At 44.7% G+C, this 24,254-nt stretch overlaps 1 protein-coding gene across 1 annotated transcript in view; it reads right to left on the minus strand.

The window, feature by feature from the left end:
• PDK3 (pyruvate dehydrogenase kinase 3) overlaps nt 1–22,740 on the minus strand; it is a 73,812-nt gene extending 51,072 nt beyond the window's left edge. Inside the window, exon 1 of the mRNA XM_075913292.2 lies at nt 22,489–22,740. Within this exon, the coding sequence (XP_075769407.1) occupies nt 22,489–22,594 (106 nt within the window). The 5' untranslated portion in view covers nt 22,595–22,740. The remainder of the gene's footprint in view (nt 1–22,488) is intronic.
• Between the last annotated feature and the right edge of the window lie 1,514 nt (nt 22,741–24,254).

The raw sequence follows: 24,254 nt of genomic DNA on the forward strand, positions 1-24,254 counted from the left end.
AATATCATTAACTCACTGGCATTCACCTTCCTTCCTCCCCCCCCCCCCCCGCATCTGCCTTCTGTTCTGAAATGTGATTTGTCCTTTTCATATGTGTTCATTTTTTTTAAATTGTATCCTTTGGTATATATGGCTGTGACTATTTTCTTCCACTATTTGATCTGAGGAAGTGGGTCTGGCCCACGAAAGCTCATCATCTAATAAACCATCTTGTTAGTCTTTAAAGTGCTACATAGTCCTGTATTTTGTTTCAGCTACACCAGACTAACACAGCTACATTTCTATCACTATTCTTCAATTAGCTTTAAGCATTCAGTAATCAGCTTATAAAAATATTCCTGTAGAATCCATTGCATCATCTCTGGATATGTCTAGACTACATTATTTTTTCAAAAAACACTGCCCTTTTTTCAAAGAAACTTCACCTGCCTCCACACTTCAATCGCGTTCTTTCTAAATTAAACCAGAAGAACACAGGTTTTTTTCAACATTGGAAAACCTCAAATTACAAGGAAGAATGCCTTTTTCAAAAGAGCTCTTTCGAAAAAAGGTGTGTGTGTAGACGCAGAACAGGGATATTTTTCAAAAGAAGAGGCAATCAAAAAACACAGGTGCTCTGGTGGCCATTCTGTGAATAGCAATCAGGACTTTCTTTCGAGAGAATGTCCATGCAGTCTGGACGCTCTTTCAAAAAAGCAGATCACTTTTTCGATCCGGTTTTGAGGTATGGATGCTCTTTTTTGAAAGAACTCTTTCAAAAAAAAGTTTCTTTCAAAAGAAGCTTGCAGTCTAGACGTACCCTCTCTCAGCCAGTATGTATTCTCAAAATGTTTTTGCTTTCTCACCCTCTAATTTTCTAGTTGCAAATGTATCTCCCTCTCCCCGCCCTTCAAGTTTCTAGATACTACAATGGAAACATTTCAAACAAGAAACATACCCAAAATGAACATTTCTCAAAAATTACTATTGACTACAGGGGCTCGTCTACACTGGCCCCTTTTCCGGAAGGGGCATGTTAATTTCACCTATCGTAGTAGGGAAATCCGCGGGGGATTTAAATATCCCCCGCGGCATTTAAATAAAAATGTCCGCCGCTTTTTTCCGGCTTTTAAAAAAGCCGGAAAAGAGCGTCTACACTGGCCCCGATCCTCAGGAAAAAGCGCCCTTTTCCGGAGGCTCTTATTTCAAAGTAGGAATAAGAGCCTCCGGAAAAGGGCGCTTTTTCCTGAGGATCGGGGCCAGTGTAGACGCTCTTTTCCGGCTTTTTTAAAAGCCGGAAAAAAGCGGCGGACATTTTTATTTAAATGCCGCGGGGGATATTTAAATCCCCCGCGGATTTCCCTACTACGATAGGTGAAATTAACATGCCCCTTCCGGAAAAGGGGCCAGTGTAGACGTAGCCCAGCTGTGCAAATCGCTGGGTTTTTTTGTTTGGGGTTGTTTGGGTTTTTTTGGATCAGCTGTCAGACTAAAAAAATTACTTTGGGTTTTGAAATCAAAATGTTTTTTCTTTGTTAACAGTTAAAACTTACTTTATTTTTTAAAAATAAAACTGAAGGGAATTTTTAAGTGAAAAGTTTTGAATAAAAATGAAACATTTCATTTAAAAACTAATAAAATGTTTTGGTATTCTTCTGTGGTTTGGTGGAGGTTCATCATTTTAAACCAATTGGTGAAAGTGACACACCTTCCCAAAATCTGTTGGTCAAACCAATCTAAATTTTCTGCTGCAAAAAATGTGTCTACTTACCGTTTACTAGAATACAGCTTGTGCCTTTGTCAGCTGTATCTTCTAAAGGCCATGTCAACCCTATTGCTTTTGTTGGTATAATTTATGTCTCTCAGGCACTTGAAAAAGAACACAGCTCTAAGGGGACATCTATACTTACCCCAAGATCGACGCTCGAGGTCAATCTTCTATCGTTCAATTAAGCAGGTCTAGTATAGACCCTTATATCAAATGCTGAGGGCAGCCCCCGCCGGCATCCAGCATTCCTTTTGTGAGGAAGAGGAGCCGAAAGGAGTGTTTGCTCCCTCTGGCCACCCACTGTGTGGACACCCCGACTCCACCTACACATTCTGCATAGCTGGAGTTGGGTATCTTAAGCCGACCTTCCAGGTCTAGCACAGACCAGGCCAATGCAACATAAGCAGACAGGGTAGGAATGGATGGTGAATTTTCAGAGTGGAGAGGGGTGACTGGTGGTGTCCCCCAGGGATAAGTCCTGGGACCAATCCCTTTCAACTTATTCATAAATGATCTGGATAAAGGGGTAAGCAGTGAGGTGGTAAAGTTTGCAGATGATACCAAACTGTTTAGGATGGTCAAGACAGAAGCAGACTGTGAGGGACTCCAAAAAGATCTCATCAAACTGAGTGATTGGGCAACAAAATGGCAAATGAAATTTAATGTGGATAAGTGTAAAGTAATGCACATTGGGAAAAATAACCCCAACTATACATACAGTATGATGGGGGCTAATTTGGCTATGACAAATCAGGAAAGAGATCTTGGAGTAATCGTGGATAGTTCTCTGAAAACTTCAACATACTGTGCAGCAGCGGTCAAAAAGGCAAATAGGATGCTAGGAATTATTAAGAAGGGGATAGAAAATAAGACAGAATATCTTACTGCCCCTGTGTAAAACTATGGTACACCCACACCTTGAATTCTGTGTACAGATGTGGTCTCCTCACCTCAAAAAAGATATTTTGGCCTTGGAAAGGGTTCAGAAAAGGGCAACTAAAACGATTAGGGGTTTGGAACGGGTCTCATATGAAGAGAGGTTAAAGCGACTGGGACTTTTCAGTTTGGAAAAAAGAGGAGACAGAGGGGATATAATAGAGGTATATAAAATCATGAGTGGTGTGGAGAGGGCAGATAAAGAAGTTATTTATTAGTTCCCATAATAGAAGAACTAGAGGACACCAAATGAAATTAATGGGTAGCTGGTTTAAAACTAATAAAAGAAAGTTCTTCTTCACACAGCGTGTAGTCAACCTGTGGAACTCCTTGCCAGAGGAGGCTGTGAAGGCTAGGACTATAACAGAGTTTAAAGAGAAGCTAGATAAATTCATGGAGGTTAGGTCCATAAAAGGCTACTATCCAGGGGATAAAAATGGTGTCCCTGGCCTCTGTTTGTCAGAGGCTGGAGAAGGATGGCAGGAGACAAATCGCTTGATCATTGTCTTCAGTCCACCCTCTCTGGGACACTCGGTGCTGGCCACTTCAGGCAGACAGGCTACTGGGCAGGATGGACCTTTGGTCTGAGCCAGTATGGCCGTTCTCATGTTCTTATGTAAGTAACATCAGTGTGGACAGAGCTATGATAGTGGGAGAGCTTCTCCCAGATACTACTTTCATGAGTGGCAGTAGCTTGTTTTATTATGCTGGCAGGAGAATTCTCTCCCCTCAGCATAGTACACTGGTATAGCTGTGCCACTGTAAGATCTCTGATGTAGACATAGCCTAAGAAAACTGAAATTTCCTTTGAGATTCCATTTCAATGTTAATGTGCATCATTGTACTGGATTCTCAATCTTTGAATAAACAAAAGCACTAAATGGAAACATCTGATACACAGGTAATTTAAAGCAATGGAGAGGCTTACAGATGCTATCTGTCAGTGTAGAGCCTGAGTAATTAGGTCTTTGACTCAGTGACTATGCCTATCTTCAGATTTCCTATCCTTCCTCAAGGATAGAAAATTCTAAAGCAATATCTAAAGAACTCAGGTAGCCTCAGAGAGCTGTGTTTTATTTGTCCTGGGCTATAAGTAGGGCTGTCAATTGATGTGCGTTAACACCTGCAATTAATGCAGCGCAGGATTAACCTGTTTAAAAAAATTATCAGGTTAATCCTACCCTGCGTTAATTACAGGCATTAATGCTACACTGCCTCTTTGAAGTACCGCTCCCGCGTTTCCAAGGGGCAGCACCGTGGGAGTCCAGGGTCAGCTGGAATCCCCAACTGATCCTGGGCTCCGCCTTGCGCTGCCCATTTGAGGCGCTGGAAGGCATTAGGAGCCTGGGATCAGCTGGAGTGTCCAGCTGATCACTGGCTCTGCTTTGCGCTGCCCCTTTGAAGTGCCACTCCAGCGCTTCAAAGGGGCAGCACAAGGCAGAGCCCAGGGGCAGCTGGGAACTCCAACTGACCCCGGGGCTCCTATGGTGCTGCTCCTTGGAAATGCCACTGCTGCATTTCAAAGGGGCAGCTGCACTGGGCCTGGGGTAAGCTGACAACTCCAGCTGATCCCAGACTTCCGCAGCAGTGCCCCTTTGAAATGCCGCCACAGCATTTCCAAGGGGCAGCGCACGCGATTAATCGTGATTAAGTTTTTTAATCGCTTGCCAGCCCTAGCTATAAGTATTTCACTATAGGACAAAGAAAAATTGAAAGTATTTTTTATGACTGTGACCAACACAACAACTGCCTGCAAAATGAACAAAAAATACTAGGTACTGATTAAGATGTGTTCAGGCAGCCCAAGAAAGGTTAAAAGCATTGCTATGCATATAATAACTAAGATTTGCAATCTGAAAATCCCTGAAGCACATTGCAACTGGCACAATCAAGGTCATACTTTAAGGCTGTCCCATTATAATCAGTTGAACGGCATACCATTCAACATCTGCTCACAGATAATGTACATTGGCAAGAGAGTCCCCAATCAGGCTTTTAAAACAAGCATTTGAGGCTTTTTTGTACTCACTGAAGGCATGTCAGTCAATTGATATTCTACTGGCATCACTAATTACTGTTTCAGGGCCCAATCCTGCAAATATTTAAGCATATTTTATTCATACGCGTCATGATCATGAAGGTTAGCCAGCAGCCTGGTGTTAGCAGAATTGTTTATGCTTGTGTAATTTTATGTAATCTTGGGCTGTACCACAATTGTTGAAATGTTAATGAGCAGATTATATGTATATTAGCCTTGTTTATATTACATCATTAATATGTTATCAATTGCACTGCATACGTACCAACAGAATTGTTGATTTTGAAACTGTCTCATGAATATTCATAGGGTCGAACGATGTATCATAAATATTAAGTAGTTATGTTAAGGGACCAATCAATTCAAAATCATGTAAAGCATCATCCTCTGTAAACCAATCATTTCAAACTAGAACCTTCATGCATATGCATCAGCATAGCCTTTAAAAGCCCGTGCAACGCTCATTTCAAGCATTGCATCGGGGCGTGGGGTTAGTTTAGGCTAGGCTAATATGAGAGGGTGAGAGAGGAATGCGCTTTTGTCACGTGACGAATGATTGAGTCCTAGGTTAGATTAAGTAGGTTAAGATAAGCGGAAGGCATTATTGAGGTGATCAATCCCCCCACGTTTTGTTGTGAATTTTCCAAAGGAAATGCTGGTGTTTTCTATAGGTCACACACATCTCCCAGTCATAGCAGAGACTTGGATTAAACATGGCTTTCTCAACTAAAAGTCTTATACATGTTCGGACATCGTGATTGTGAATATCTGGCGAGGCAGTTTGCTAAAGGCAAGGCTGGCCTTGAATCTTGATATCTATGGCTTCAGCTGAATGGCTTGTGTGAAATTTGGAAGAGCAGCTCAAAGAGACCTCTCTCCTTTCCTTAAGGATAGACTCTCACAGCAGCTTGAAGGAACAAGTCCTCATGGCAGACAGAAAGCCATGCTTGCAGTGTATCCTCAGCCTTACGCTACTTATTGCTTCAAGTGTCTTCAAGAAAGTGAGGGCAATTCTCATGTTGTATGTTAGTTTTATTTAAAAAAAAATTTCTGAGTGTTATTTTAACAAGTAAGTTAATCTCTTACATTCACTGATGTATTAGTGGTAAATAGGTCAGTGGAGGGATGATAGGAGTTACTATAGAGAACTTTCTGGGTGTCTGGCTGGTAAGTCTTGCTCACATGCTCAAGGTTTATCTGATCGCCATATTTGGGATCGGGAAGGAATTTTCCTCCAGGGTAGATTGGCAGAGGCCCTGGAGTTTTTTCGCCTTCCTCTGTAGCATAGGGTACAGATCACAGCTGGAGGATTCTCTGCATCTTGGGGTCCTCAAACTATTTGAAGGCTTCAAGATCTGAGATATAGGTGAGAGGACTATTTTAGGAGGGGGTGAGTGAGATTCTGTGGCCTGCATTGTGCAGGGGGTCAGACTAGATGATCATAATGGTCCCTTCTGACCTTAAAGTCTATGAGTAAGAAGGTGTGTGTGTGGGGGGGGGGGGTAATTGTCCCTCTACTCCCCCTATCATACCTTGGCTCGCCTGCTCCTCCTCCACCCACCGCCACCTGCTGAAGCCTCCTCCCTGCCTCTGCGCCCCCAGCCCCATTCTCCTCCCTCTGCAACAGCAGGATAGGGCTCGCCCCAAACTTGAGGGGGTGAGGGAAGATGCAGTACAAGCTCTCCTCCTCTCTTCCCAGAGTTGGGCTCAGCTGTGCACCAGGTTTAGGGCCCTGTCACATGGTGCTGGGGGAGGGGAGGGACTGCAAATTTTGCTTTTGCCCCTGGGACATAACACCCTCGCTATGCCTCAGTCAGGCTTTTAAAGTTGAGAGAGACTAAAGCATCCCTTTATGTTTCAGGAAAGAGAGAAAAGTAACAGGTTAAGGAAAAAGGTAAATAAGAGGATGACAGTGGAGAGAAGGGAGATCAGGAAATGGGATAGGGTCAGGGAGCACATGGAGGGATTACTCCTGGACAGCAGATGAGACAGTTCTGTATTTGTGATGAGAAGAGGAGAAAATTTATAAGAGGTATGAGAGAAGGATCATGTTGTATTTTGTCAATTTTCAGAGGATACTGGCAAGACCCTGCACAGAAAGAAAGTGGAAACAGAAAGCAGGTAGAGGACAAGGAGTGAAAATGCTGGCAAAAAGACAATTAGGAATGTGGACATGGGATTTAATTAAGTTGGAAAAGCAGAGGTGGTTAGCTAGAAAGAAGGCAAAAGCAGCAAAGGAGAGAATCCATTTGTTATGGAGGAAGTCAGTCTGTCTGGCCATGGGATTTCTGCCAGAGATGCTCCACAACACAAGAGAAAGATGTAAGGAGGCAGATGTTAGGGGCAAGACCCAATCCTTCCTACTCCCAGGGTTCCATCTTTAGTTAGAATCATAGGACTGGAAGGGACCTCGAGAGGTCATCGAGTCCAGCCCCCCGCCCTCAGGGCAGGACCAAGCTCTGTCAGGGATGGTGTGGACGGAAGTCTATCTAACCTGTTCTTAAATATCTCCAGAGAGGGAGATTCCACCACCTCCCTTGGCAATTTATTCCAATATTTGACCACCCTGACAGTTAGGAATTTTTTCCTAATGTCCAATCTAAACCTCTCTTGCTGCACTTTAAGCCCATTACTCCTTGTCCTGTCCTCAGAAACCAAGAGGAACAAATTTTCTCCTTCCTCCTTGTGACACCCTTTTAGATATTTGAAAACCGCTATCATGTCCCCCCTTAATCTTCTTTTTTCCAAACTAAACAAGCCCAGTTCATGAAGCTTGGCTTCATAGGTTATGTTCTCTAGACCTTTAATCATTCTTGTCGCTCTTCTCTGTACCCTTTCCAATTTCTCCACATCTTTCTTGAAATGTGGCGCCCAGAACTGGACACAGTACTCCAGCTGAGGCCTAACTAGTGCAGAGTAGAGCGGCAGAATGACTTCACGAGTTTTGCTTACAACACACCTGTTGATATAACCTAGAATCATATTTGCTTTTTTTGCAACAGCATCACACCATTGACTCATATTCAACTTGTGGTCCACTATGACCCCTAGATCCCTTTCCGCCATGCTCCTTCCTAGACAGTCGCTTCCCATCTTGTATGTATGGAACTGATTGTTCCTTCTTAAGTGGAGCACTTTGCATTTCTCTTTATTAAACTTCATCCTGTTTACCTCTGACCATTTCTCTAACTTGCTAAGGTCATTTTGAATTATGTCCCTATCCTCCAAAGAAGTTGCAACCCCACCCAGTTTGGTATCATCTGCAAACTTAATAAGCGTACTCTCTATCCCAATATCTACATCATTGATGAAGATATTGAACAGTACGGGTCCCAAAACAGACCCTTGCGGAACTCCACTTGTTATCCCTTTCCAGCAGGATTTAGCACCGTTAACAACAACTCTCTGACTACTGTTATTCAGCCAATTATGCACCCACATTATCGTGACCCTATCTAAGTTATATTTGCCTAGTTTATCAATAAGAATATCATGCGAGACCGTATCAAATGCCTTACTAAAGTCTAGGTATACGACATCCACCACTTCTCCCTTATCCACAAGGCTCGTTATCCTATCAAAGAAAGCTATCAGATTAGTTTGGCATGACTTGTTCTTCACAAACCCATGCTGGCTATTCCCTATCACTTTATTACCTTCCAAGTGTTTGCATGTGATTTCCTTAATTACCTGCTCCATTATCTTCCCTGGGACAGACGTTAAACTGACCGGTCTGTAGTTTCCTGGCTTGTTCTTATTCCCCTTTTTATAGATGGGCACAATATTTGCCCTTTTCCAGTCTTCTGGAATCTCCCGTCTGCCATGATTTTTCAAAGATCATAGCTAAAGGCTCAGATACCTCCTCTATCAGCTCCTTGAGTATCCTGGGATGTATTTCATCAGGACCTGGTGACTGGCTGACATCTAACTTTCCTAAGTTCTTAATATCTTATAGACCACGCCTAAGCTTCCATCCAAATTCATTCTGTTTTCTAATGGCTATTTGTTCCATTCAGAAAGAGTGCTCCACCACAGGATGATATTTCATTAGTCATAGGTATTCAGTTAATCAAGACATCCATTCCATATCAATGAGAAATTTCAGCATCTCTGAAACTTTACAGAAATTGGACACCAGTTCTTACATCAGAAAGAAGCCCAAATGGTTTATTTTATGTCCTACTGAATCATTCTAAACAAATTTAGTTTTATGATTGAGTAATTATATTTTGAGAAAACAGTTTGTCAAATTAATTTGGAGCCAGAGAGAGAGCAAGCAATGGCAACATTCCCACATAACCGTGCACATGCTCCTCAATCCTCACCTGCAGTACCTGTTACTGCAATCTCAGATAAGAGACTGACATCCATGACAAATTACAGGATTACAGTCGAGGTCGTTTATTCTAATACATACTGTCCAAAGGTCAGTTATGTTTATTAATAGAACACATTCTCAAATATTTCTCGTAGGTGTTAGTTCAGTTGCTAGCAGCGTGAAACGATGCATTTGTATTCTGTACCATTTCAGTATCATACCTGTCCAATGCATGCAAAAAGGCAAGTAAATTAAAACACTCATTTATAGCATTTTTTTCCAATAGTAACATGAGATGGCACATAAAAAGGACTGCGGGTATGTCTGGAGGTGGAGCTAGCCAACAGCATTTGATTGGCATAGGCATGGCTCTTCAGTTTGACTAACATCAATATCACAGCTAAGCATGTTGTGAACTGCTAGACAAATGACAGCATTTGATCTCTGTCTCTAACAGAAAACTAAAATTAGGTGGTAGAGAGAATTCACACACCAAATCCTTACCTATCACTCTTAGAATCTCAGTTGGTGCCTAGGTGATTTGAAGCTGCACTAACTATAATTGAAATGTCATCCAAGGTCTAGACTTTACACTTAAGAAGTTGAAAGTTAAATAGATATTACATTAGAACGGCCATACTGTGTCAGATCAAAGGTCCATCCAGCCCAGTATCCTGTCCGCTGACAGTGTCCAATGCCAGGTGCCCCACAAGGAGTGAACAGAACAGGTAATGATCAAGCGATCTCTCTCCTGCCATCCATCTCCATCCTCTGACAAACAGAGGCTAGGGACACCATTCCTTACCCATCCTGGCTAATAACCATTAATGGACTTAACCTCCATGAATTTATCTAGGTCTCTTTTAAACTTTGTTATAGTCCTAGCCTTCACAACCTCCTCAGGCAAGGAGTTCCACAGGTTGACTGGTGCGCTGTGTGAAGAACTTCCTTTTATTTGTTTTAAGCCCCTTACCCTTCAATTGATAGCCATATGGATTCTCCCAATGCTTCAATAGATAAGTGTGCATCGTTGTGGGGAGGATGAGCGCCACTGGCCTGACAACTTACTCGCCAACACAGCCTGATGGCACAGACTGCTCCATCTGAGTCTGTACAGTGCAACAAGTTCCCAGGTTTTAACATCTATTCCCCACACTTTGAATTTGGCCTTTAAGGTGAATTTATAGCTGAGGGTGGGTCAACCCTTGAAGCATGTTCTTATGCCCTGCTGACTGCAGAGCATCACTTGTTGCATATCAGAAGTCTTTAGTTTGAGTCCTGATGAGTATGCTCTTGATCCCAGGGACTTAGCACCTCTCAAGGACTTCAGTGTTGGGAATTCTGTCCTGCCACTTCATGTTGCAGATAGATCATAGTTATAAATGGAAAATAGAAGCTCTCTGGCATTGGCAAAGCATCCATATCCCGCAACCACTCTGGAGTCAGATGAGTACAACAGAGTGGTAGTTTTTTTATCTTGGCACGGAGGCAGACTCTATGCTTCCTCCAGAGGCTTGGTGAGACTGCCAAATGCTTAATTGGCCAGGCACCAAATGATACCATCCAACATGGCATTTCTGGAAAAGTATGCCATCAAGTTAGCAAAATTTCCTATCTGTGTTGAGCGGTATCTTGTCAACTGTGACAATGGGATTGTGGACAGTCTGGTGCTGGATAGTACATAACCTCCATCTTTTCAGGCTAATTGTGAAACCAAAGCATTTTGAGGCACAAGCAAAGTGGTCCACAAGAAGCTTACCTGTGAAACCTCAAGCATGTATCCAATGACCATGTGTAACCACCACCAAGGCAGATTTGAACCTGGGGAGCTGACTTTAGGAGCCTCTACCCTCTGAACTAAAAGCCAGCTAGCTCCCAGCCCATGCTGTAGAGGTCTCTTGATCTTAACTGTTGCAGTGGTATAGATGCCACTTGCAGTACTCAGTAACCACACTAGGTGTGTAAGTTACACATGCATGCAATGAAAACAGAAAACTATGACTATGACAAAGAGCACTGTTGAATGCAATCAACCCCACCAGTTTCTGAGCCTCTAGAAAGGACAATTTTACTCCCAGGCCAGTTGTGTGCAAATGAGAGCACACACAATTAGTGGGCCACATATTTTCTGCACAATAAATATATAAAAATAGCTTGCCAGAAAATAGATGCATTTCTGCTTTTTGCCCACCAGAGGGTGCTATGGTGCTAGAACAGAGCAGCCACTCCCAGCCAGCTAGGAAAGAGAAAGAGCCTGCAGAGCCTTCTTCACAGCACCTATCAGACCAGGTCAGGACACAGAGGCTTTGAGAAGCTAGACTCCAAAGGGCTGCTGGGGGTGAGCCAGGGACACGCAAGGACTAGTCAAAGGACAGATTAGGATAGGATGGAATGGGAGTAGAGCTATAGGGCCACGTAAGGATGGGAAGGGGGTACAGAGCCAGATGAGGGTGGAACTGGTGTCCGAGTGATGGACAAAGACACATGGGGACAAAGGGTGCAGGGCCATATGGGAATGGGAGATAGAGGAGACAGACACATGGGGATGGCAGTTGGAGCCTAGTGTGGGGTGTGCAGGGCCCCACGGGAATTGGGGAAGTGGGTGTCTGAATGGAGGTGGATGGTCACATGTGGACAGGGCAGGGATGGGTGATGATATTTCAGTATTATACCTATCCAATGCAGGGAGCCACAATAAGATTTTTGGTAAGTGGTCAAGGGCAACTCTTTTCTATGGAGGGGCTGTGGTGTCTGGGACAGAGGTTGGGTGCAGAAGGGAGCCCAGGGTAAGGGCCTGGGATGCAGGAGAAGGTGTGGGGTCAGAGGGAGTTTGGGTGAAGGAGGGGGGGCTGTAATCTGGGGCACAGAATTGGGGTGCAGGGTCTGCTGGGAGGTACAGGTGGAGGAGAGGATTCTGGCCTGGGGAGGGAGGGGGAGGTTGTAGGACGTGGCTGATGGTTGAGGGGGATGAAAATGTGACCTGGGGCAGGGGAAGAGAAAGGTGCTAAAGGTTTGGGTGGTAACCTGGGGCCAGGTATTGTGCTGCAGAGTCCAAGAGGGGGTATGGGTACAGGAGGATTCTGACCTGGGGGAGGGTTTAGGAGGAGTGCAGGGTCTGGAAGGGAGTTTGGGGGAGGGAAGGGCTGGGGTCTGGCTGGGAAGCCCTCACCTAAGTGGCTCCCAGCCAGCAACTCTGCAGACTCCCTGCCTGTGAACTAGGTGAGCTGCTCCATGTGGCTCTGCTCCACCAGAGAGGAAGCTTCATTCACTGACCCTGCCGTCAGCAAAATTTCTCAGCTCCTATTGGCCAGAAACTGCACAGCAATTAGCAGCCTGCTATTTAAAGCGGCTGCCCTGCTCTGTAATAAGGGTGCCAAAAAGGCAGCCAAGGCTGGATCCTGCAGCTCAGCAGGCTGGATCCAACCCACTGGCTGTCTCTTGCCCACCCCTGAGCTAACCTCTTCAATCAGTGCTGCTCTCTGCTGAAGGGATAGGTGCAGGCTGTATAAAAAAGGCTTGGCAGGTTGGATCCAGCTCACGGACCACATGTTGCTCGCTTCAGGACAGGGAATGCAAGGACATATGGGGGTGCAGATGTACCTGACTGAATGGGAGAGGCTAGGGGTCAACTGGGGACTGTATGGAGGAAACTCCCTAGCAAAAAAACTGTTACATTCTTTTCCCAACCGTACCCAACAACCTTTCCAAGTTCACATTCAGACATCTTCCCAGGAATTACTTCTATTTCCCTCAGCTACTCTGTAACCCTGGTCTCCCACAAGCCTTTGTATTACTTCTAAGTGGTGTTGGAAATATAGTTCTAATTTTAGTTTAAACGAATTACTCATAGTTCTGTATTAATATGCCTAGTAAGGAATCTATTCGTCAAAAACATTTCCTGAATCTGTTTTGTTCTGTATTGCTAGACATACCTCATGACAACTATTTTGAAATAAATTACTAAAACAATGGATGGGATTATATTGCTTTATTTTTATGAAAAACATGTGTGTAATTTTGCAGAAGTTAAAAATAGTGTGTGCAGAATGTTTAGCTTTTGGGTGCATAATTTTTTTTAATGTTTTGGTGCAGAATTCCCCCCAAGAATATCAACTTGTACCTTACTCTTACATACATAAATGAGCTTTCCTCTTGTTTGTTACCCAGACTCCTAATATTGGTATTCATGTCATATATTTCTTTGATTTTGTTCTCAACATCTTGGTTTTGTGTTGACTGCTCCCTTTCTGTTGTTAGTTTAAAACACATGACTACTCTAGCGGCTTGTCCCTGAGGAGGCTGGTACCCCTTCTGAAGTGGAGGCCCTGAAGCCTCCTCTCTCCATAAATGATGGACTCTGTTACTCAAAGCCAAAATTCTCCAATTTACACCACTTACCTAGCCAGAAGTTCATTTCCAGAATATTCTACCTCCTGTTTTCCTTTTCTAGCATTCTGCTTCTTCAACATGCTTCTAAATTTCCACAAGTTATCATCTGCAAGATATCCCGCGACTACATGTCATTAGTGCCAATATACCCATTGGTGATCGCTCAGTTTCCTGCTGATGTCAAAAGCCTGTCCAAATCTTAAGAGTGGCTCTGGGAAAAAACACAATCTAATCCTTCTGTCTACCTGTCCCATATAGCATGTTCTTTTGAGTCAACTGAGCAGTGAATTCCCAACAAGGTTAATCTGCATTCCTTGGATAGTTGGAGAACTCTTTGTGGGCAAGCTTGATTTTTACAGGTTGGACCAAACTGTCATAGGTCCCATACATCTCTCCATTTTCTTTGACCAGCTGGATCTTCAGTGGTATTGTTAACAGTTTCTATGGTCTTGGTATTGACTGGAGACTTCTAGCTCTGTGGATTTCCTCCTGACCATCTTCTGCTTGGTGACCATTCTCATCTATTTTCCAGTACTGGGAAAATAGTACTTTAGTAGCAGCTGGAAACATGGAGAATCATCAGCATGTGACCAGCAGCTCTCCTCTGTCAATCACCAAATGTCATGCAGACTTCTAACAATTACACGAACCACAGCCTAGCAATGGCTACTTTACAATGTGGAGGGCGTGAAGAGGGAAAGAATAAGCTTGTGCTGGGTTCCCACTTCAGAAAGACTGCAGATAACCAAGGAGTGCCCCAGCTTGGAGTCTGTTGGAACTTGTCTAGGCAAGGAAAATTTGTAAGCATCTTCCACTACAAGTTTAAATCATAGTGAACCACATACATATATTTAGATCAGTGAGTCATCTAAGCACATTTAGATGACACAAGTATAAACACCGACATCGGTCTACACATACGGTTTCATTACTGGTAGCACTATCACAGCTGCACAGGTACTGAAAAATGCTTATAAGTTTTTCTACAGATGGACTTGCAACAAGGAACACAAGTTGGAGTACCAACAGTGGCAATAATCTAGAAAAAACTGCACATTTTCCTGCACAGTCAGACTCTGGAAAGATGAACTTTATGTACAAATCCTTAACATGGAGACTGCATTTCACAGAAGGCTTACATTTAAGGCAGGGATTCTCAACCCATCGGTTGAGATTCCAGACCAAATCCGGGTTGACCAGAATGATTCAAGGAGTCACATGGCAGCTCTTGTGGTTCTTGTTCCATGGGGCTGGCTGGACTCACTTCCTTGCTCCTGGCACTGCAACTTCTAGGTTCCCAGCACCACTCAGGTTTAGCCCAGATGCCATGACAATAGGAGCCCAGGTAGGCCAAATCTGAGTGAGTGGTTCCTCAACCACATGAATCAGGTCAACTCCACGCACACACATTTGGTCAGTCAGAGGTGACGCCAAACCTGCACAGCACTACAACACTGGAGATTTCAACACCCAGAGAGGAGAGCCAAGCTCAGCAAGCCCTACAGAACTGGAGCTATAGGAGCCGCCCCTATGAGATGAGTTCTAGGCAGGACTTAATTCCCCTGGGGAGGGAAAGAGGGTGGAATATGACTGACATCAGGCCAGGGCTGCCACCCCAAGACTATTTACTGGACACAAACATTTTTGATACGCTAAAACCAGGGGATCTAAGATAGAGTGGGGTCACTGCTCCCCATCCCAATTACAGCGCAGGGGGTTGTGGCCACAAGAAAAGTCCCTGGCGGCTGCAGTTGTGAAATGCTGATTTAAAGCTCTTTTAAATCTCCCTCTGTAAGGCACTTTCACCAGCCCTAGAAACATCTGGTGGTTCTCTTCTGCACTCCCTCCAATTTGTCATCCTCTCTCAAATACGGACACTCAGAACAGTACACAGCATTTCAGTATCACAAAAGTAAAAATTACCTTACTGCTACCCTGTTTATACACTCGAGGACTGCATTAACCCTTTTACCAAATCACTGCATTTGAAGCTCATGGCAAGTTGGCTTGTCAGCTATGACCCCTAAATATCCTTCTTCCAGATGCATTTGTTCACATTTGGCTGTATTAAAAATGCATTTACTTTGAATGAGCTTAGCATACTAAGCGATCCACACAGCTCTGTTTAACTGCCTAGCCCTCATTATTTACCAATTTTGACAATCTTTTTGTCATCCACAAATGTTAACAACAGTGATTTTATATCTACTTCTAGATCACTTATAAAAATGTTAAACAACATTGAGTCCAGTTCTGACCCCAGTGGAATCCCATCAAGAACACCTTTGAGGATTCCTCCCAAGACAACTATTTTGAAATGTTAGTTAGCCAGTTCTTAATCCATTTAATATGTGCTTTACTGATATTCTCTGTGCCAATTTTTAAAATTAGAACGTTGTGCAATTCTTACAAAAGTCTAAATATATTGCTTCTATGCAGTTATCTTTGAAATTACAAATTTGGTTAATAAAATTTTTATCAGGTTTGCATAAAACTGTGTGGACTAACATTAATTATTTATTAACTGTATCCCATATCAGCTTTTTCATTATTTGCCTGAGACTGATGTGAAGCTAACCAGTCTATGGTTATGTGGGTCATACTCCTTTTTCAAAAACAGATATATTAACACTCTTCCTTAGTTACATCTTCCTCAGTTACTGCTGAACTGGAATGCACTTTCACATGGCAAAACTAACCACACTGCCCGTTTCCAAATATAGAACAGAAACACCTGTTGAATATTTCTGCCTATCTGCATAATTAACTTTTACCATTTCCATCTAGTAACGGGCTTATACCAGTGCCAGGATTTCTCTTCTTTCTAATATACTTTAAAAATTCTTTCTTATTGTTCTTAGCCAAGCTTGGATTTTTCTCTGGAGATCTTTAGCATCTCTCAATATTCCACTGTTCATAACTTCTAATATATCATTATTACTAATCATTTCCCTTATTTTCATTTTTATAGATGCTTTTTAATTTCAAAAGCTCTTTTTCCTTTGCCATTGAGCCAGGAAGAGCTTGGAGTCAAATTTGCCCTCTTTCTTAATTATGAAATTGTTATTTTGGGCCATCCAATAAACTCCTAATCTTCATTCACATTTCTCTGTCTAAACTTTTCCATCAAGTAAATTTTGCTCATATTTTTCCTAAATGTTGGGATATCGGCTCTTCTGAAGCTGAGAAAGAGTATGTGTGTACAGGCAGTCCCCGACTTACGCGGATCCGACTTATGTCGGATCCACACTTACGAACGGGGCTCTCTCGCCCCGGAGTTCACAGGCAGCGGTCAGCCACCTTGACATCCGGGGCGAGAAAAGCTGCTCCCGGTGCCCCTGGTCTGCTGGGGACCGTCTCCAGCAGACCAGGGGCATCGGGAGCAAAGCAGCAGCCCCGGCGGGTTCCCGCGCTTCTGAGGCTTTGCCAGAGCAAAGCCTCAGAAGCACGGGACCCCGCCACGGCTGCGGGTTTGCTCACGGTGCCCCTGGTCTGCTGGGGACCATCTCCAGCAGACCGGGGGCACCGGGAGCAAAGCTGGTCCCGCGCCAGAGCAAAGCCTCAGAGGCGAGGCATCCCGCCGCTGCGGCTTTGCTCCCCGTGTCCCTGATCTGCTGGGGAGGGGGGCGCAGCTAGTGTGCCCCCCCCAGCAGACCAGGCTTTTGTTGTGGACCCTGGGGCAGAGCAGCTGGGGCGCTGCTGGTTGGTCCCGCAGCGCCGCTCTGGGCACTACTGGACCAACCCAGCAGCACCCCAGCCCTCTGCCCCAGGCGTCCCCAAGTCAGCCGTTGCTGAAACTGACCAGCGCTGACTACAGGAAGCCCGAGGCACAGTTGCTCTGCCCCGGGCTTCCTGGAATCAGCAGCTGATCAGTTTCAGCAGCAGCTGACTTGGGGTTCTTAAGTTGAATCTGTATGCAAGTCAGAACTGGCGGTCAGTTTCAGCAGCAGCTGAATCTGGACGCCAGTTCTGACTTACATACAGATTCAACTTAAGAACAAACCTACAGTCCCTATCTTGTACGTAACCCGGGGACTGCCTGTATATTCATAAATAAATAAAAACTGGTTAGACATGTCCCATTTGCCCACATTGTATGCACTCAGGCCAAGATCACTGGTCTCTGGTCAACCACCAACTTCCAGTCCAGAGATTAATCCATCTTTCTTCTTCAGGTATAGTCCCTTATGGGTGCCCCTCTTGAGGTGTACATGCATCCCGCAGGCCTTCCAGCTGATGTTTTTAGCAGCAACCTCCATTCAGTCCACATATACCCCCAGCTATCCTAATGCCCTGTACTGAAAGTAATACAGGACTGCAATGGACTCTCATAGTTTATTTGCCCACATCAGCATGAGCCAAGGCATCTGGCAGCTATGCTTGCAATCTTAAAAGTTAACTAACTTTTAATATGTTTTTATGTGTATAGTTTATACACTTATTTCCTTAAATACATTTAATCTAGTTAAAATTACTTGAAACCTGGTGGGATGATTCCCAGGGTTGAAATGTTAAAACCAGGGGTCCTAAACGGAAAGATTGAGTGTATGAAAGAGAAGGGAGTTTGTCTCAGTTGATGCTTATGCCATCAATCGTACCTGTTTGATGGTCACTGACAACCTGAAAGAAAACTGTCTAGACAATATGCTAAGAGATAAAGCACATGATGGCATATTAGGTGGAAACTGCTATAGATCACCAAATTACCCTACAAAACAGGATAAAAGGCTTTTTAGGCACCTTTCGATAATGTGGGGGAGGGAGGGAGCTTTTTGATTATGAAAGACAGAAATTTCGTGCTGTCAATACTAAATCATCCTTGGAAATTCTAAATATTATGGTTGACAATTTCCTAACCCAAAAAATTTTGCATCCAACGAAGAGAAATTCCATATTGGACCTTGTCTTGATAGATAAAGAGAAACTAATCACAGAAGTAAAATGTAATGGTAATTTAGGTACAAGTGATTACTATTTGATCACAGTTATGTGGAAAAAAAATGAAATCAAGACCAGTAATATATGTACTTTATAGGAATATAGATCCATATTAATCCTGACTGAACTATGATTTTAAACTGAGTTTAGATATACACATGAGAAATAGGCTAAAAGCATGTGTCCAAAAAGAAGGAAATAATAAGAAAGGAGGATTATTTGTATTAAACTTATAATTATTCTTGAAATACCAGTATTAAATTGTTTACGGTTAGGGATGAGATCACAGAACTACAAGAAATATGAGTAATTGGGTCACATGTGCAATAAATAATTGGTTTGTTTAGTTTAATATAAAGAAATACTTAGTTCACTAGTTAGGAAGAAATGAGAGAAAATGAGATAAGAAAGCCTTGAAAAAAAAGAGGCCCAGTCATTAATCTTGTCTTGATCAGGGCATAGAACAGGGCTTCATTCGTCCTTAGTTAAGGTCCAATTACCAGCAATGAAATCAGTTGTTTGTTACATTGGTTTTCTATGTTTTTGTCAGAGCTTTCCCTAACCCCTCCTGAGACACACCAAATGCTTATCAGATATGTCAACATACTAGTTGACTAGTCACTTCCCCACCCATACGGAGTCCATAAAAAAAAAAGAGGCCGTGGGGAGGGGGTGGGGGGGCGGTCAGCTGCCGTTTTGCTCCAGGCTCCACACGGCATTTCAAAGCAGCAGCGCCGTGTGGAGCCCAGGGACCCTGGGTTCCATGTGGCACTACTACTTGGAAACGCCACAGGGAGCACAGAGCCAGCAGAGGACTATTTGAGTCCCCTGCTGGCCCCGTGCTCCCTGCATCGCTTTCGCCTTTGAAATGTAGCAACAGCCCTGCAATCCCCACTGATATGGCCCCCGAACTGAGAAGGAAAAAAGACACTTGCCAGAGCCTAGTGGGGCCCAAGCTAGTAGATTGTGTGCTCCAACCCCACAGACTCCCCAATGTTGTGGGGGAGTCCTGAGCCTCAGGGGCCGCATCCAAACTCCAGGCCTTATGTTCCCCACTCCTGGTGTAGACTAAGCCTTACAGAGCTGCAGTGGCACTTAGTGAACCTCTCCCATCAGCTTCAGCTTAGGTACTCTACCTCCCTGAGAGCCAGTAGCTATGTCAACAAAAGAAGCCATCCCATCATATAGCTGTCTACATTAGGAATTTGGTCAGCATAACCAGATTGCTTAGGGATGCGAAAATCCTGAGCAACATAGTCATACCAATATAAGTTTGCAGTGTAGACCAGGACAAAGACAAGCAAGCACCCAAAGAATATTTAAAAAAAAAAACATGCACACACACACACCCCCACACAGGTGAGAATACATTTAACTTAAGAAATTCAAAGGTACACAAGACAACATTGGGTTAAAAACTGTTATTTTACCACACACACAAAGTCTAATACATAAGAAGAGGAAGTACTTTCAAAGTCTAATTTTCAATATTTTTGCATGCCTGCTGGTCTAAGGATATTAGAGAGCCAAGATGGGCGAGGTACAAATGAGCTCTCAGAAGAAAATTATAAAATATAAAAACACCGCAACTCCAGTAGGCAAACACTTTTCACAAAGCCATCACTATACATCTGTCCCATAAGTCTTCATCTTCAAAGGAAATCTACACAACACTTTCAAAAGACAATCTTGGGAGCTTAAATTTATATCTTTGCTAGATATTAAAAATCATGGGCTGAATAGAAACTGCATTTATGGCTTACTATAATCTGTAAACCACCCACAATCTCCCCCATCCATTTGCTTCCCCCCACCTCTCTCTCCTTATGAGTGAGGGGTTTTAATGTGCTATTTACCACACATTTCAAGGGAAATTACTTATACAGAACAATCTTTTTCTCCTTGTATTTGAGACACAAGGTGGGACAGACAGTATCTTTTGTAGAACCAACTACTGTTGGTGAGTGAGACAAGCTTTCCCATCTTAAACAGAGCTCTTCTTCATGTCAACTTGTATTTTAAGTGATATTCTGAGACTATGTCTACACTATAGCAGCCAAAGTGACACAGCTGCATTAATACAACTGTATCACTATAGCACTTCTGGTGAAGACACACAACACTATGCCTACACTAGCCTTTATGTCCGTATAACATTGTTCATGGATTCAAAAAAATACTCCACTGAGCAACATAAGTCATAGTGCTATGTTGCTCAGTGGCGTATTTCTGGGTTGCCTGAAGAGGAAATCCAAGAAAGGTCTAAAAGAAGTAGCTAAGGAACTACTGTATTGGACCAATACCTTTTGTTTGAGTTGCAAAACACAAAAATGTTTAAGTTCCAACAAAACATTTTTTATTTTAAGGTTATTTCATTCTGTTCCCAATTCCATTTACACAAACCTAATTCTGGGGTTATTATGAGTACCTGACAGTTTCCCTTCAAATAATTAATATGTCTATCACAGGACATTTCAGCTGCTAACAGATACAGCAGGGGCTATTTTAAAAATAAATCATCAAATCAGAAAAAATGGTTTTGAACTTTATTTTACACAGTGAAGAATGCCTAAAACATTTTCTTTCAGCCTTCCCTTATTTTTTTATGTTGGAAATCAAGCCTAGAAAATGCCAGAAAGACTATCAGGAGAACATGAGAAGAATCAAAGGAGTGAAAGTTGTCTAACTCTGTACTGCAGAAAATCCAATCTAAAGTAGGTGACCGTACCTTAGGTCAACTACAGTGAGGAAGGGGGGGATCGATGGAAGAAACTCTCCTGTCAATTTCCTAGACTACTAGAACTGGAAGAGACCTTGAGGGGTCATCAAGTCCAGTTCCCTGCCCTCACTGCAGGATTAAGCACCATCTTCATCCCTGAAAGATGTTTATCTAACCTGCTCTTAAATCCATTTTTCTCATTGAAAGTAGAGTACAGGAGTTGCCTGCAGAGTGATCTGCCCTCAATTTGGTGGGTCTTCACTATCATAAGCTGCGGCTTATGACAACATATCTCCAGAATTCCTGAAAATCCTTGGCCCCCATGCTCAGCCTTAGTTTGTGCAGTTCTTTAACACAGTCAACAATGAAGACAAGCTACCAGAGATATGGTGCATTCCAAAAGACATTGGCCTCCCAAAGCCTGGTAAGGACCCTAGTCAAGCATCAAGCTATCATCCCATTTCACTACTGTTGGCATGCTTAAAGACACTGGAGCACTTGGCCCTCTGGCACATTTTACCTGAAGTGGAGAGAATTTTGAGCTCTGACCAAACTGGGATTCCCCAAGGCCATAGCATACACGACCAAGTACTCGCATTGCCCACATTAATTGAAAACGGCTTCCAGAAAACCTTGAAAACAGGCACTGTTTTCACTGACTCAACAGTACAATATGGTATGGCACGCTGGCCTCCTCGTGAAAGTATCACACACAGATCCTACTATCTTGGATCATGGGCGTCACTTAACTGTTCCTCCACCATAGGCAGTTCAGAGTCCGCATGGAGGAGAAAATGAATGCTTGGAGACCACAGACCAATGCAATGGGGGTGCAGCACTTCGTGCAAACACAGTTACTCTGTAGGGCTTGCAGTGAGACTGCTCTCACCTGGAGGAGGCTCACTCCAGAGCTAACTCAAGAGCCCTGCAGGGAAGACAACTCTAGTCACAGAAGAAGCGGCCTCCCTCTCTCACGCAGCCCATTTGCTCCCAGCCAGCCCCTCAGCCTGGTCCCCTCCAGCTCCGAAGGCTCCTCACTTGCGATACCAGGCCCCTGCAGCCCCATGGCGGGGCAGGCCACTGAGCACTTCGGTTACTCCCAGCTCCCGCCTCTCCCCCTCCACCCAGCCGGGCAGGGTTACCCCAGGGGGCCTGGCCGGGCAGACTCGCCCAGAGCAGCCAGGGCAAGGGCCCCAGCTTGACAGGGGAGCCTGCTCGGGCCTCCCCCGGCGGCAGCCCCTGCGCAGGAGAGCGGCCTGCTCGCCGCCAGCGGGGCCGGGCGCCTCCTCACGCCCGTGTCCCTGAGAGCCGCCCCGCTCCGCCCCGGACCGACGGGCGGACACACGCGCGGGGGGGGGGGGGGGGAGCTGCGCCGCCCCCCCCCCGGCGCTGCCGCCACTCACCGAAGTCGAGGAACTGCTTGATGGAGAGCGGCGAGGGGGAGAAGCGCGAGTAGCGCTCGATCTGCTTGGGCACCGGGCTCCGCAGCAGCGCCCCGCACAGCCGCATGGTGCGCGCGCCGCGCCCGCCCGGCCTAGCGAGCGGCGCCCCCCCGCATGCCGGGCACCTGCGAGGCCGCCGCCGCCGCCTGTCACTGGGGGCGGGGCGGGGAGCGGCAGCACCTGACGCGCGCGCAAGTCTGTAGCCGCCAGAGCCCGGGCACTGCGCAGCCGTCGCCCGAGCGCATGCGCCAGATACTCCCCTTGTCCTCCTCCCCCCACTTGACTTACCCCCCCCCCCCAGCTGGCTGGGGCGGGGCAGGGCTCGTAGTGGGGCAAGTGAGGTTGTCAAAGGGGGGGGGGGGCTCACCCAGGGCAGGGCAACATCTTGCCTGTCCCTCTTGGCACAGGGAGAGACTGTCACTCACACACACACACTCTGCCCCCCAGCACCTCCCATGTGGCCCTCCTGGCACAGAGCAACACCTCCCATGTGCCTTCTGGCACAGGCAGAGACTGTCAGTCGCTCACACACACACTCCCCATGGTGTCCTTCCTGGCACAAGAACAGAGACTGCCACACACAAAGCAACACCTTCCATGTAGTCCTCCTTGCATAGCGACTGTAACACACGCCGCAACAACTTCCATGTCTCTTCTGGCAGAGGGGGAGAGACACACACAGAGAAACACCCTTTATGTCTCTCCTGGGGCAAGGTCAGAGACTGGCATGATCCCTTCTTTGCCTACCCCACAGAAGGGAAAATACTGCCATAGGCCCAGCAACCACTCTCACACTCACGCTAGGGGCACCACTAAATGAAAATACACCCACCCAACAAAATACTCTTCCTTTTACCCCCCTCCATACACTCACAGGAGAACAGCCTCTACCACACCCTTTCTCTCCACACTGGGAAACAGGTGGCATGTTCACTGAAAAAAAAGCAACCAAAGAAGCGTTTAGATGGCTAATGTAAAATCCCAGTTGGAATAAAGCACTGTTACCTTTACCTTGATGTAAGCTAGTTGAGGTCAACACTAAGTGGCAGTGCAGGTTGATCTCAACTAGCTGCATCCAAGTAAAAACTGTATTTCATCTCCATTGATCTTGATTCTGGAGCTAGGTGTCTCAATGTAAAATGAACTTCTTTTGCAGTGACAAAGTCAGAGACTTTAAGGGTCTTGTGACCTGCAGGCAATGATGTATGTTTAACCCATGTTAAGTAACCAGTGTTAGAATTCTAATGTAGATCAGGCAAGTTGTAGTATTTAACCCATATTAGCTGAAAAAGGAAAACCTTCACATTCCCCACTAGGTATGCCCCCTTGACTAGCTTAGATGGGTTGGATTTTAACATGGTTTAAACAGCTTTTTTTCTAATGAAGTCACAGCCTAACTCATCTAATAATACTGCCTAGCCCCATAGGTGGGGACACATACAGTAATATCCACCTAAAAGACTATAATACAGCAACATCTACTTTTATGGGGAACAGAAAAGCGGGTGACTTAACCTAGAATGACGCTGTTAACAGCAACTCCATAGGTAAAACTGGTATCTGAGGAATTAGGTGCCACACAGTTGGGGATCGTTTTATCTCAGAGGTTAGCAGCAGTGAATTAGGAAGGAAGGGGCAATGCACTTTTATAAGGGTTGGAAAGTTATGAATGTAGGTGGCTGTATTAGTCTGGATATGGTAATTAGAGGCTAAATTTAGCCTCAAAG

The sequence above is a fragment of the Pelodiscus sinensis genome, chromosome 1 (assembly GCF_052426305.1).
Source record: "Pelodiscus sinensis isolate ZL-2025 chromosome 1, ASM5242630v1, whole genome shotgun sequence".
In the NCBI taxonomy this organism is placed as follows: domain Eukaryota; kingdom Metazoa; phylum Chordata; order Testudines; family Trionychidae; genus Pelodiscus; species Pelodiscus sinensis.